Genomic DNA, 12472 nt, shown 5'->3' with positions numbered 1-12472 from the left:
TTTGGATGGAAAAAAGCCCTAGCCATATCATTTTTGCCCAGAAGCTATAGTATACATTAGAACTGCATGGGGAACAATTTGAAAATACTGATGCGTGGGTGGGCTTCAGTTACAACATTGCTTTGGTATTGCTATTCTAATTTTTGCTTATCACTTTTTAGTCTTTGTGTAATATATATTTTGCCTCTTTGAAATAGCCATGAAAAAAATTTCTTTTTTTTTTTTTGAGATGGTGTCTCGCTCTGTCGCCGGGCTGGAGTACAGTGGCGCCATCTTGGGTCACTGCAACCTCCAACTCCCAGGTTCAAGTGATTCTCCTGCCTCAGCCTTCTAAGTAGCTGGGAGTACAGGCACGTGCCACCACGGCCAGCTAATTTTTGTATTTTTAGTAGAGATTAGGTTTCGCCATGTTGGCCAGGATGGTCTTGATCTTCTGACCTCCTGATCTGCCCAGCTCGGCCTCCCAAAGTGCTGGGATTACAGGCGTGAGCCACCACACCCAGCCCACTTTTTACTTTAAAAAATCCACTTCTCTCTATCCAAGAAAAACTTCACACATAAACCATTTGGAAGTGAGAAGTGCATTTTTTTTTCCAATTTAAAAATGTCTTTTCTAATTAAGGAAGTATGACATGTCCACTTTAGAAAATTTGGCAAAGAGGCAAATTTTTGAATCTCAAAAATAAATTGGTTTCTAAAGAAGACACAATGTGAACCAGAGCAAAGAATTCTGAGCAGATGTAAGATGGCCCCTGTCATGGCAAGGCTGCTTAGACTCTGGAAGGATTGACAGATGACTGATGTGACCTTTCCTTTGGATGAAGTCCAAGGTTCCTGAGCAGGGAATGAGCAACTCCTTCCAGGTTCAGTCCTTCCATGTAGATGAAATGGTTCCTCAAAACCTCATGGGAACTATGCAGTCAAAAACATGGGTTAGTGTGAGTTTTTAGGGGAAGGTGAGAACTGTCCTCCCTGAAGAGTTTTTGTAGCTCCACTCCTGTCAGAGAGGGTAGAAGGGAGAAGGGGAGTGGGCGTTTTAGTCACTGAAATTGCTCATTTCACCCCTTTCTCCCTGCTCTGTGTGCAGTGGTCTGACGCCCCCCAAACGCAGCCGTGGGAAGCCAGCCCTGTCTCGAGTGCCCTTCCTGGAAGGTGTGAACGGAGACTCTGACTACAATGGCTCAGGTGAGGAGCAGTGTTCAGGCAGAGCTGAGGGGGCCAGGCCTTCTGAGGAGCCAGCTCTTCAGGCTGCTGCACTGCTGGGGCTCTGTACCAGGCAGCCAGTCCCTGAGCTCCCCCAAACTCTTGGGCCCTTGGGCAGGGAGATGGCCCTCTCCCAGGCCAATCATACTCTTTTTTTTTTTTTTCTTTTAATTGCTTCTTAAATTTGAATAGGTTATACATGCCCATAGTAATAAAAATCAAAAAAGTACAAAAGAGTGTATAATGAAAGCTAGCACTCCCCTCCCTGGAACATCAACTGCTAGCATTTTCTTTTCTATCTTTCCAGAGGTAATCCATATGTATACAAGCCAAAACTTGCATGAATAATTAAGAGAGTGAGTAGAGAAGCCTAATATGCACATGTTCCTCTAAACCATTCCTTTTTTCCAGCTAGTAATATATCTTGGAAATCCTTCTGTGCTTTTTATTGGCTTCCCAGTGTCCCATTATATAGGAATGCCATCATTTGCTTAGCCAGTCCTCCAAAGATGGACTTTTAGATTGTTTTCATTTATTATCATAACCAGTGTTGCAGTGAGCAACCTTATACATAGATAATTTTATATCCATAGGGAGCCTATCCATAGAAGTGGAATTACTGAATTTAAGGAAGTGTATGTTTGTAATTTTCATGGATACTGCCTGTCCCCATTCACAAACGTTATCAGTGATAGCCTGTATCACTGAATCTCGCACATACATAACCCTGTAGTTTTATGGGCCCTGTCTCCTTGGACAAAGGGAATAAAGGGCAGGGCAGGACCTGGGGGAGAGGCCTGGGGTGGTGCTCAGGTGGGACAGGTGCAGAGCAGGCTGTTCTCTGAGCTCACCTCTGTCCAGCCCTGCTGTACAGGCGTGTGTGCTCCCTGGATGCCCTGTCTTTGAAGTTTCCATCTAACACACAGGCTGCAGGGCTTCTCTTCCTTCTTTCCTTTACCCAACTACTTTATTTTCCCTTAGCATCAGTTTCTTTCTCGTATGTGTGTTGATGGATGCATGCCTGTGTGTTTCATTGCTTTCCGTAATTGTCAGTGCCCAAAAGGCTGGGCTCATGTCAAGATGAATTTGTACAGCATCTCACACAAAGCCAGGAGTGGATTGGCACACTTTGTGCTTCTGGTGGTGACATCTTATTCTTACTTTTAAAACCACATGCTTATTAAAATGATGCCAAAGGATATTGACCTCCCGTAGTTCCATCACCGTAACATGATTGTCTTCATTTCTCTGTGTTGCCTTCTGTTTATTTTAGGCACATTTTTAACAAAATGCTGATCCAAACACATGTACTTTTGTATTCTACTGTTTTCAATTTTTTTTGTACTTTCTTCATGTTGACACATAATCTTTCTATATCTCATGTTATTGGAACAATGTATCTAACAACGCATTATAATTTACTTAACCATTCTATTGTTAGGCATTTGGGTTTTTTCCAGCTTTTAACATTATATGTAATGTAGTGAACCCATATTTTTGTTTAAAATCCTTTTATTCATCTTGAAAGTTATTTTTCTTAGAATAAATTCCCAGAGAAGGAATTTACTGGAACAGGTGGGTTCATACATTTTTTAAATGGCTCTTCAGACATACTGCCAAATTACATTCCATAAGGATGGGTTTGGTCTGCAGTTGCATTAGTAGTATGTGATTGCACCAGTTTCTACTCAGTCTACCTCTTTGGTATTGGATTTTATCTTTTTATTGTTACTGCTATTGATTCAATAGGTGCAAAATAGTATCTTATAATTTTAGTGCATTTTTTAAAATTACAAGTAGAGTTAAGCACAGTAGCTCACACCTGTAATACCAGCACTTTGGGAAGCCGAAGTGGGAGGGTTGCTTGAAGCCAGGAGTTTGAGACCAGCCTGGGCAACATAGTGAGATCCTATCTCTACAAAAAATGAATAAATAAAATTTTTTAAAAAGTGAGGTAGTAATATTTCTTTAGAAATAACTAAAGTGGTCACTGAGTGTGGTCACCTGCCCATTCCAGTGTATAGATGGGGGGAGGGAAAGAGAGGTTCTTCTGCGTGTTCAGAAGCATCTGTGAAGCACTCATTCACATGTGCTAGTGCATTGAGTGCAGAGCAAAGTAAGATGAAAAGATGCAGTGCCTGCCCCAGGGATACCCAGTATCAGGTTCTGACAAAAGAAGACATGCGAAGGACTTGCAGACCGCTTAGCTCTGCTAAGTGCTGTGCATCCAGGTGACCTAGGTGGCCAGGTGTGACCCTGTCAGAAAAGAGCTCAGTTAGCAAGTAATTTTACCAGGATGTCTTCCCTGGCATCTTTGTCCATGAAGCCTCCATCATGAGGACTCCCCACTCAGGGAGGCGCAGAGAACAGTATGTGGCATTGCCCAAGCTGGATTTTGGCCCTTCTCCCTAAGGCTGTGAGGATGAAGCAGTTACATTTTTCCAGGGAAAGCCATCTTAGGTGTTCTAGTTCAGAGGTCGGTAAACTATGGCCTATTGCCTATTTTTGTATGGTCCATGGGCCAAGAATGGTTTTTACGTTTTGAAATGATTGAAAAGAAAATCAAAAGAAGAATGATATTTCATAACATGTGAAAATTACATGAAATTCAAATTTCAGTGTCCAAAAAATAAAGTTTTATTGGGACATAGCCATGCTCATTCATTTATAGATTGTGTATGTGACTGCTTTCATGCTATAACAGCAGTGTTGAGTAATTGCAACAGAGGCCGTGTTGCCCACAGAAGCTAAAATATTTACTATTTGGCCCTTTACAGAACTAGTTTGCTGACCCCTGATCCAGTCTAACTTCTAAGGAAAGGAGAGGGAAAAGGAAGGGTGGAGGGGATGTTGTGACTCATTCCTGGGTTGCCCCAGTCAAATGGAGGCCACAGGCAGGCCTTTTGGGTACCATTCCAAGTCCCCTTTGGGTGCTGTCTCCTCCCCTCCCCCACCCCCCAGGCAGAAGCCTCCTGCTGCCCTTTGAAGACCGCGGAGACCTGGAGCCCTTGGAGCTGGTGTGGGCCAAGTGCCGAGGCTACCCCTCCTACCCTGCCTTGGTGAGTCTGCCCCAGACGCCACCCTCCTACCTCCCCTGCCTTGCCTTGGGGGCTAATCTGATTGGATTAAGCCAGCAGAGTATGGTGGGAGTCAGAATGTCTTTAGCTGTAGATGGGAGGGGGGTTTTGCCCCAGCCTGAGTGGGTCAAACTAGCAAGGCTCCCAGCTTGGGGCACTAAAAATAGGCTAAAAGTATGCAGATGAAGGCCAGGGTTTTTAGAGTTTTAATGGCATTTAATAGCATTTATTTATTTCCTTATGCATAAAAGTAACAGGGCCCATTTTAGAGAATCTTTAAAGCTACTGATAATGCTTAGACGTTTTATTAAATATTTGTCACGCTAAGTCCTTGAAATACTGAGGAAAGTATGATTATTCCATTTTCTAAGGAAGAAAACTGACTATTTGTGGTCATTCAGCTAATAAATGACAGGGTTGGAATTTGAGCCCAGGGCTTAAAATGTGTGACGTCAAAGCCTGTGTTCTGAGCCACTGAGTTCAAAATCATCCACAGTCCTGTCTATTCAAGGATAATTTGGGGTGTATATCCACTTACTCTTTTATAGAAAATGTATAAATATGCATATATATGAGACCATACTGCTTTTAGCCTCCCTTTCACCTAACAGCATATCATGAACATGCACATCTTATGCCATTAAACATTCTTTGTCAACATCACTTTTAATGATTGCATCGTCTTCAGTTGTATGCATGTACCATATTTTAACCATTCCCTAGTTGGTCACTTAGATTGTTTTGAATTTTTCACTATGATAAACAGTTGGCAATAAACTTCATTGTAGCTTTACCCTTGTGCACATCCATGATTATTTCCTTAAAGTGAATTCTTAGGAGTCCCTTCTTGGGGCAAAGTCTATGCAGAATTCTGATACAAGTTGCCAAGTTGCCGAAAGTTCATTTTGGTTTATACTCACACCAGCAGTAACTAAACTTTTCATTTCTTTCATAGTAGCAGCAGCTAAAAATTCAATTTTTGCCACCTTGATTGTTATTGCTGAACTCTGTCTCAGTTAGAGAGGTAGTGTCCATCTGGCTCTGGAAGATACCACTGATACTAAACCTTTGAGGCATGTCAGAATAATCTGGGGAAAATTTTAAAACAATACCCATGTCAAGTCACCTGCACCCCAGCACTATCAAATTAGACTCTCTGAGGCCAGACTGAGGCATCAATATTTTTTAGAAAACATCCTAAAGGATCTGTAGCCAGGATTGGGAACCACCCCACCAAGCTCTTACATGTATACAGGACTCTGGGTTTCTCCCAGCCCCTTCATATCTGTGACTTTAACAGCAGCCTTTTAAGATAAGGAGAGGAGGAATTCTGATCCTGTTTGGTCAGATAAGGAAATCATAGTCCAAAGAGGTTGTATTAATACAGTTTGTTGGAGCCATATTGGAAACCATGTTGCCTACTCTACTCCCTCCTTAGCAGTAGCAGGTGGGAAAAATTCATACTGATCTAGCAACTGAAGAGTTAGGGCCTGGGGCTGCCTGCCTTCACAGGGCTCTCTGCCTTGCCAGCGGTGAAACTGCAGGACTCCCAGCTCAGTCATTAAAGAAGTGATTAAGCTGTGCAGGTTTGGATTTAAAAAACAAACAGAATACCTCACAATGCAAAAACACTAGCCTAAAATTCATCTTTTTTTTTTTTAAATTACCCTCTACATTTTCTGTTATGATTAAAGAAATTCAGCCACCACCTGAACACAACCTGTGTTTTTATTTTGGTGTATGCTCTCCTAGTCTTTTTTCTATGCATTCTTCAGTATGTATTTGCATCCATAGATAGTGGATATAAAGTTTTTAATTTTTTCTGGCTCTTGTCTGTTTTTTTCCTTGTCTTTTAAACATTTTTTCTTTTTTTTGGGTAAGAGTAATATACTGCATTATAGAAGTTTGGAAAAACAGGGGGAAAAAAACAACACAAACCCCACCATTCTAGTGTTGACTCCAAGCATTTTGTATCGTTCTTTCTATTTATTGTTCACATATTCATATTATAGTTGTAATAATAGTGTATGTACACTTATGTTAAGTTTTATCACAAGCTTTGTTACCATGCTGTTTTACATTTGCATAGTATTCATTGAATGAATGGACCATTTATTATTTTGGGACATGAAAGCTCTCCTCAGATGGCAGACTTATCCACCTTGCTTTTGCCCTCGGGAAATTTTTCACAATCTACCCTCTGCAAGCACCCTGGGTTCCGAGGCAGGAGCCAGCATGCCTTAGTCAAGAGGAAACATATCAGAGTAGCCTCACTGTCTTGTTTGGTAATCAAGGAAGCTTACAAGGGCTTGTATGGTGGCTCTTGTTAGGACTTTTCAATCCCAGAAGGGACAGACAGCCTGGGAGAGAGAGTTTTGATCAAATTACACACCCGGTGGGTGGGGTAAGGTGGTTCTTCCTTAGAGTAAACGCATAACCAGAACAACTGCTTTCAGCTGCTTATCTTAAGAGGGATGTCGTGAAATTGGCAGACGTGCAAAGGTAAATAATGAGAGCAGTTTATTATGAGAAGGGGCCCAATGGGACAGCATATGGGAAGTAAGATTGCTCTGTCTCTGGAGAAGGCTGCTTCCTCAGTAAGTTCCCAGTCTTTGCTCCCAGAGCTATTAGCTCTCTGCTCTGGAAGCAGGGGCTGCGTAGGAGGCAGTGGGCTGTGGAGGCCCAAGCCTTGTCTGGGTTTAGTCCCAGTGTGATTTTAGCCAGCTACATCCTGCTTCTGTGCTTGGTGTTTTCCTCTGTCAGCTAACACCTGTCAGCAGACTTCTCAGCATCAGCAAGAGATTGAAATGAGATGATGTGTGAATAATTAGGAGCTCTGGAAACTTTGAAAGTGCTCCCTAGACCTGGATTTTGATTGTTGTGTTGATGCTGCCGGGCATTTTGCTGAGCACCCGCCTTCTCTGAGCCAGGCAAGGCGGGGCTGGATGCCAGAAGCAAACCTGAAGAAGGGCCCAGCTGCTGCCCTTGTGGAGCTTGTTGCCTCAAGGATTAATGCCTCCAGTGGCCCTTGTTTCCACCCACATCATCCCCCTCTCCATCAACCTCCAAGCTCATTCTCTAGCTATACACTGAGCCTCCTCTCTGATCTTACCATGGAGGTGTCACAAATATACCTGGTCCATGTATCAGGAAGGATTGTAGTCAGACAGAAAGGTAGTGGGTAACCAGAGACCTTGTTAGAACCAACTGGATGGCCTTCCTGATGCAGAGCCTTCTTCATAGCCGTGGTACCTAGGGAAGGCCCCCGAGCATTTGAAGTGAATTGCAAAGGTACTAAAGGGAAATTGACAGGAAAAAAAAAGTGACCTGTACTCTTCTGTCCTAAGGGACATTGGAGGAAGAGGTTTGCCTGTCTGGTCTGGACATCAAAGATATCCCACTCAGACCTGATACTCCCCTGATGTAGGTGCTTCAGCAGTTGGTCCTGCAGCAGGGGTGCTGCTCACCCTGGCCTCCCTCACTGAGTGCCCATCTTCTATTCTGCCTCCAGATCATCGATCCCAAGATGCCCCGGGAGGGCCTCCTGCACAATGGCGTTCCCATCCCTGTCCCCCCGCTGGACGTGCTGAAGCTGGGAGAGCAGAAACAGGCAGAGGCTGGAGAGAAGCTCTTCCTTGTCCTCTTCTTTGACAACAAGCGCACCTGGTTAGTGGGTGCTGCTGTGAGGGGGCTGAGGGGCACGCCAGGGGTCTGTGCTAGTGAGGTACACAGAGGGGCCATGGATGCAGTTACCCTGGTTTCCACCCAGGTGAAGGGGAAGGCATTACTTGCCAGCAACAGGCCTGTACTTGCCATGTTAATAGTAACTGAGGGGTGTTGCAGATCAGATTCCCTGGGAAACACTCTGAGGTCGAGACTTGCATCAGGAGGCTTATTGAGGAGAGCTGTGGAGTGGAGTGATGCAGCAGTGGGCAGAAGTTGCAATACAGCCCACTTGCTGTCTCACCTCATCCATTGGGCACATCTGGAGCTGGGTGGCTCAACAAGATAGAGATGTCAGGAATTGGGGCTGTGCCTTTTTGCCCTGTGCCAACTAGTAATTGAATGCCACTGCCCCAAGGGAGGGGTGTGGCCTGGGCCAGAGGCTTCCTTGGTGGAGGGTGATTCCTAGTGAGGGACTCAGATGAGAGCCTGTCGGCTTCCAACACTTCCAGTAGCTTCTGGGAAGCATGTTTCCATCCTGAGGGGGGTTCTGGCCAGTGGAGTGTCCACTACAGGAGACTTGCTCATTTATGGTTTACAGTACTTAAGGTTTCTCTTAGCACCAGCAAGAGAGTACTTTCACCTTAGCTTCTATAGAGTGAGGAGGGAGAACTAGCTAATAAAAATAGTGATAATAGCAGCTGCCATTGAGTGCTTACTGCATGTACTTATGCAGATTGCTTTATATATCTGATCCCTTTTAATCCTCATTTAAGTCTTCATTAATCCCCTCATAATCCATTTTGCAGATGAGGAAGTTGAGGCTCAGAAAGTCCAGATCCTGTAGCCAGAACTGAGATACAAAACAAGATCTTGTTCCAAAGGCTGTATTCTTAGCCACATGTTGTATTCACCTGGGAAGTTTTAAAAACACACACACAGTGTGCAGGCCCCACTACAGATGAGTTTATCAGTTCCTGGCATCAGCTGTACTTGCTAGCCATTGCCCCCTAATTCTCCAAGGCAAGGCGAGGCTCAGAGCCCCCCAGGGTGGCTCAGCTGACCCCAGAGGGCAGCAGGTGGGCCTTTCTTAGCCTATGGACCCTGACAACTCTCCAAACAGAGTGAGGGCCCAGAGAAGGACCTAGCTGCAAAATTGATTTCATGCCATTCCCCCACCCTACTCCTGCATATCCTGCTTGCTGCCCTGACCTGCTAGGTTCTTGGTGGCCTCCTGCATGGAGTCTCCCAATTTACTTCCCTCTGCCCTGTACCCTCTCCCTGGTTTTGCTGGTCCTGGCCAAGTGGGGCCACAGGAGCCCCCTGTGAGACCCACTACTGCCCAGCCTCTTACTGTGCTTGCATTTCAGGCAGTGGCTTCCAAGGGACAAAGTCCTGCCCTTGGGTGTGGAAGACACCGTGGACAAGCTCAAGATGCTGGAAGGCCGCAAGACCAGCATCCGCAAGTCAGTGCAGGTGGCCTATGACCGTGCGATGATCCACCTGAGCAGAGTCCGGGGGCCCCACTCCTTCGTCACTTCCAGCTACCTGTGAGGGCGGGGTTGGGCCTGCATCTGCTTGCCCTGCCTCCGTCCCGCAGGGCACAGAGAATCCTCTTCTGCCCCTGCCAGATGTATGGCCGGCAGCTTCCCCCTCTATGGTAGGCCAGGGACTGGGCTTCCTCCCCACTAGGGGCAAGGCCCCAGTTTTGACCAATTGCATGGTTCTCCTGGCAGGCCTGCTGTGTGCCAAAAACTCCCACCCAAGATCCCTCAGGGGATTTTTTACTGAAGAACCAGTTAGAAGTAGAAAGAGCTGTGGGGCTTGGGCCCAACTTAGGAGATGGACCCCACCCAGATGGCAAGAGGTCCTAGGCTCCTTCTTGAGGGGCTGCCTGGCCCCCTCCATCCTGCTCCCACTAACTACACCTCAGGGCGGGTGAGGTTCTGACACTGATCCCAGAGATGCTGTGGATATGCCAGGGTCCCAAGGGGAATCTCCCCAAGCTCACTGTCTCTCCCGCTTATCGCCCATTCTCACACCTCTTCCCTGTCCCATCTTCTGTACCCATTGCTCACCTTTTCTTTTTCTCTTGTGCCAAACTGACAGAAACCGTCATCACACTGGTCCTTTTCTGTAATGTCTCATTCCCCTTGAGGCCAGCTGCTATGCCAGGTGGTGTCTCTGCCAGGCTCCTCAGGGCCCAGACAGAGGCCAGCCCACAACCTGTGACCCCCTCCCCCAGGACATCACCTCCCACCCACAGACCTTCCCTTTTGCTGTCGACACAACTTCCCAGCTCTGCGAGTGTGCCCCCTGGATCAAGGCGGGTCCCCTCTTGTTTTCCTTTGCTGCCACGAGGTGGTCCAAGCCTCCAGAGTAGGCTCCTGTCAGGCTGGGTGTGCGAGTGTCCATCTGTCCACGTGGACGTCGAGGGTGGTTGGGATGGAGCTGTGCCCGTCAGTGGGGTCTGCCCTCTCCCCCCTTTTCTCCTCTCTTCTCTCCTCATGGACTTTTTCTGCAATTGCAGTCTTAAGCTTCACTCTCCACCACCCGGATGGCATGGCGCCTGCCACCAAACATCTTCCTGGCCTGCGCTCTGCCCTGCCCTGCCTAGCCTCTGCTACTCCTACTTCCCAACTTCAGGGAATGCATTACTTTTATTTCAAACTCTCTGCCTCCTTCCTTCTTTCTCTTCAACCCCCTCCCCACCTTCACCTTCTCAAAAATGGAAGGAAAAAAACTGTGAACGGGGAATGCTGACTGACAAACCAACACAACTTTCAGAGGCTTCAGTGTCTGTTCTCTAGACATTTCTTTTCACCTCCTGAGCACCAAAGTCGCAGGGCCAGTTGCAGGCTGCTGATTGCCATGTTGATTTTTAACCTGATATTCTTTTTAATTGTTTTAAATTTTTCATAGGGGAGTTTTGGACAAAACAAAGTCACTGGGGAGATCACTGCCATTTTTACACACTTGACTTTTTAAAAATACAACCAACCAACCACCACAACTTCTTATACATTTGGGACATGAGCCAGAGTTTAAAAGGGAACCAACAAAACACTATAACTTAAAAGGATGGGGTTTTGGATTTTGTATAATAATAAAAACAATACAGCATATGGCTAGGGAAGGACATGGTGTATATAATTGTAAAATACTGTTCTAAATTATTCAGGCCTATAGTTTCCATTATTGGAGTCCTCCATTGTGTGGCCACACAGTGTCGTTGATTTAAAGGAGCCAGTGCTTCCCCTCTCCCCAGGTAGTTGGTCAGCTGTGGACTCTGTGACCTTTGTCTAAACCTGTGTTGTAAGATCTTGGGACTTTCTCCCTCTCTTTCTATGTCTATCTCTTCCCCCCAACACTTTCTCTTCTTAGTCTCTCTTTATTTTTCAATCTCTGAATCTTTTAGTCTCTCTCTCTGAGTCTCATTTTTTAAAATGCTCTTTTAGAATGGGAAACGGCTCAGATCCTGCTGTGGCATGGGGCCTATGTGTCTCTGTCGCGTCTGCTGTGAAGCACATGATGCTCTATTTATTGTAGAAAGTGACTTTATTTGCTTTCTAGAATTGTTTATAACAGATGGTATAAGAGAGGTAATAAACAGAGAAAAATCTATGCTTGTAAAGAATACAAAAGTTAATTTTACCTACTATAATATGACTGTCTGAAACTTATTTTCTCTCTGAGAAATAAATGTTCTAATGGGCAGTAGTTGCTGTGTTGTGTTTAATCAGTAGGGACCTACCCCCTACCCTTCTCTTCCCGTTCCCTACAGCCACCTCTTCAACAGGCCAGGACCATTAAGAATGGGGTTGTTTAGCTGTTGCAGTTTCCTAGCTAGTGAGGGCTGTATCTTTTTTTTTTTTGAGGCAGGGTCTCTGTTGCCCAGGCTGGAGTGCAGTGGCATGATCATAGCTCACTGCAGCCTCAATTTCCTAGACTCAAGAGATCCTCCTGCTTCAGCCTCCCCAGTAGCTGGGACTACAGGCACGTGCCACCATGCCCAGCTATTTTGTGTTTGTCATTTTTAGTAGAGACGGAGTCTCACTGTGTTGCCCAGGCTGGTCTCAAACTCCTGGACCCAAGCAATCCTCCCGCCTTGGCCTCCCAAAGTGCTAGGATTATAAGTGGGAGCCACCATGCCCAGCCTCTATCTCTTGGACCCCTGGGAGCAGTGTGAAGATGTTCTCTGACTTTGCTTCCCTCCTGCACAGCGCTGGCACCTTCTGGTAGCTATTGGAAGGTCTGTCCTACCTTCCCATGCCTCGCCTTCCCTGAGGCCATGTTCCTTTAGGAGCCTCTGCTCCTCATTAAGAAGGAGAGTGACCCTTTGGACACACCTGGCACTTACTTACCAAGCTTGCTGAACTCGAGAGTCTAGGATGCGCACACCTCCTGTTTCATTGCTGCTGTTTTAATTCTATAGATGGGTAGCTGGGACACACACACAGGGGAATATAGGCCTCACTCCTCTTAAAGCTGGAAGGCATCCTTGAGCCTACCTGGTCTTCATTTTAAAG

At 45.9% G+C, this 12472-nt stretch overlaps 1 protein-coding gene across 6 annotated transcripts in view; it reads left to right on the top strand.

The window, feature by feature from the left end:
- The window catches only part of LOC105474515 (bromodomain and PHD finger containing 3), a 35345-nt gene extending 23685 nt beyond the window's left edge, over positions 1–11660 (top strand). For 4 of the 6 annotated variants that reach the window (XM_011729248.3, XM_011729246.3, XM_011729245.3 and 1 more), the window contains exons 10-13: positions 1088–1185; positions 4165–4262; positions 7792–7946; positions 9314–11660. In XM_011729248.3, coding sequence (XP_011727550.1) covers positions 1088–1185; positions 4165–4262; positions 7792–7946; positions 9314–9497 — 535 coding nt within the window. In that variant the 3' untranslated portion in view covers positions 9498–11660. Of the gene's footprint in view, positions 1–1087; positions 1186–4164; positions 4263–7791; positions 7947–9313 lie in introns of those variants that run through there. The other 2 variants (XM_071097147.1, XR_011623786.1) reach the window with 2 other exon arrangements.
- The last annotated feature ends 812 nt before the right edge of the window (positions 11661–12472 follow it).

The sequence above is a fragment of the Macaca nemestrina genome, chromosome 5 (genome assembly GCF_043159975.1).
Source record: "Macaca nemestrina isolate mMacNem1 chromosome 5, mMacNem.hap1, whole genome shotgun sequence".
Taxonomy (NCBI): domain Eukaryota; kingdom Metazoa; phylum Chordata; class Mammalia; order Primates; family Cercopithecidae; genus Macaca; species Macaca nemestrina.
This window is presented reverse-complemented; position numbering and strand designations above follow the sequence as displayed.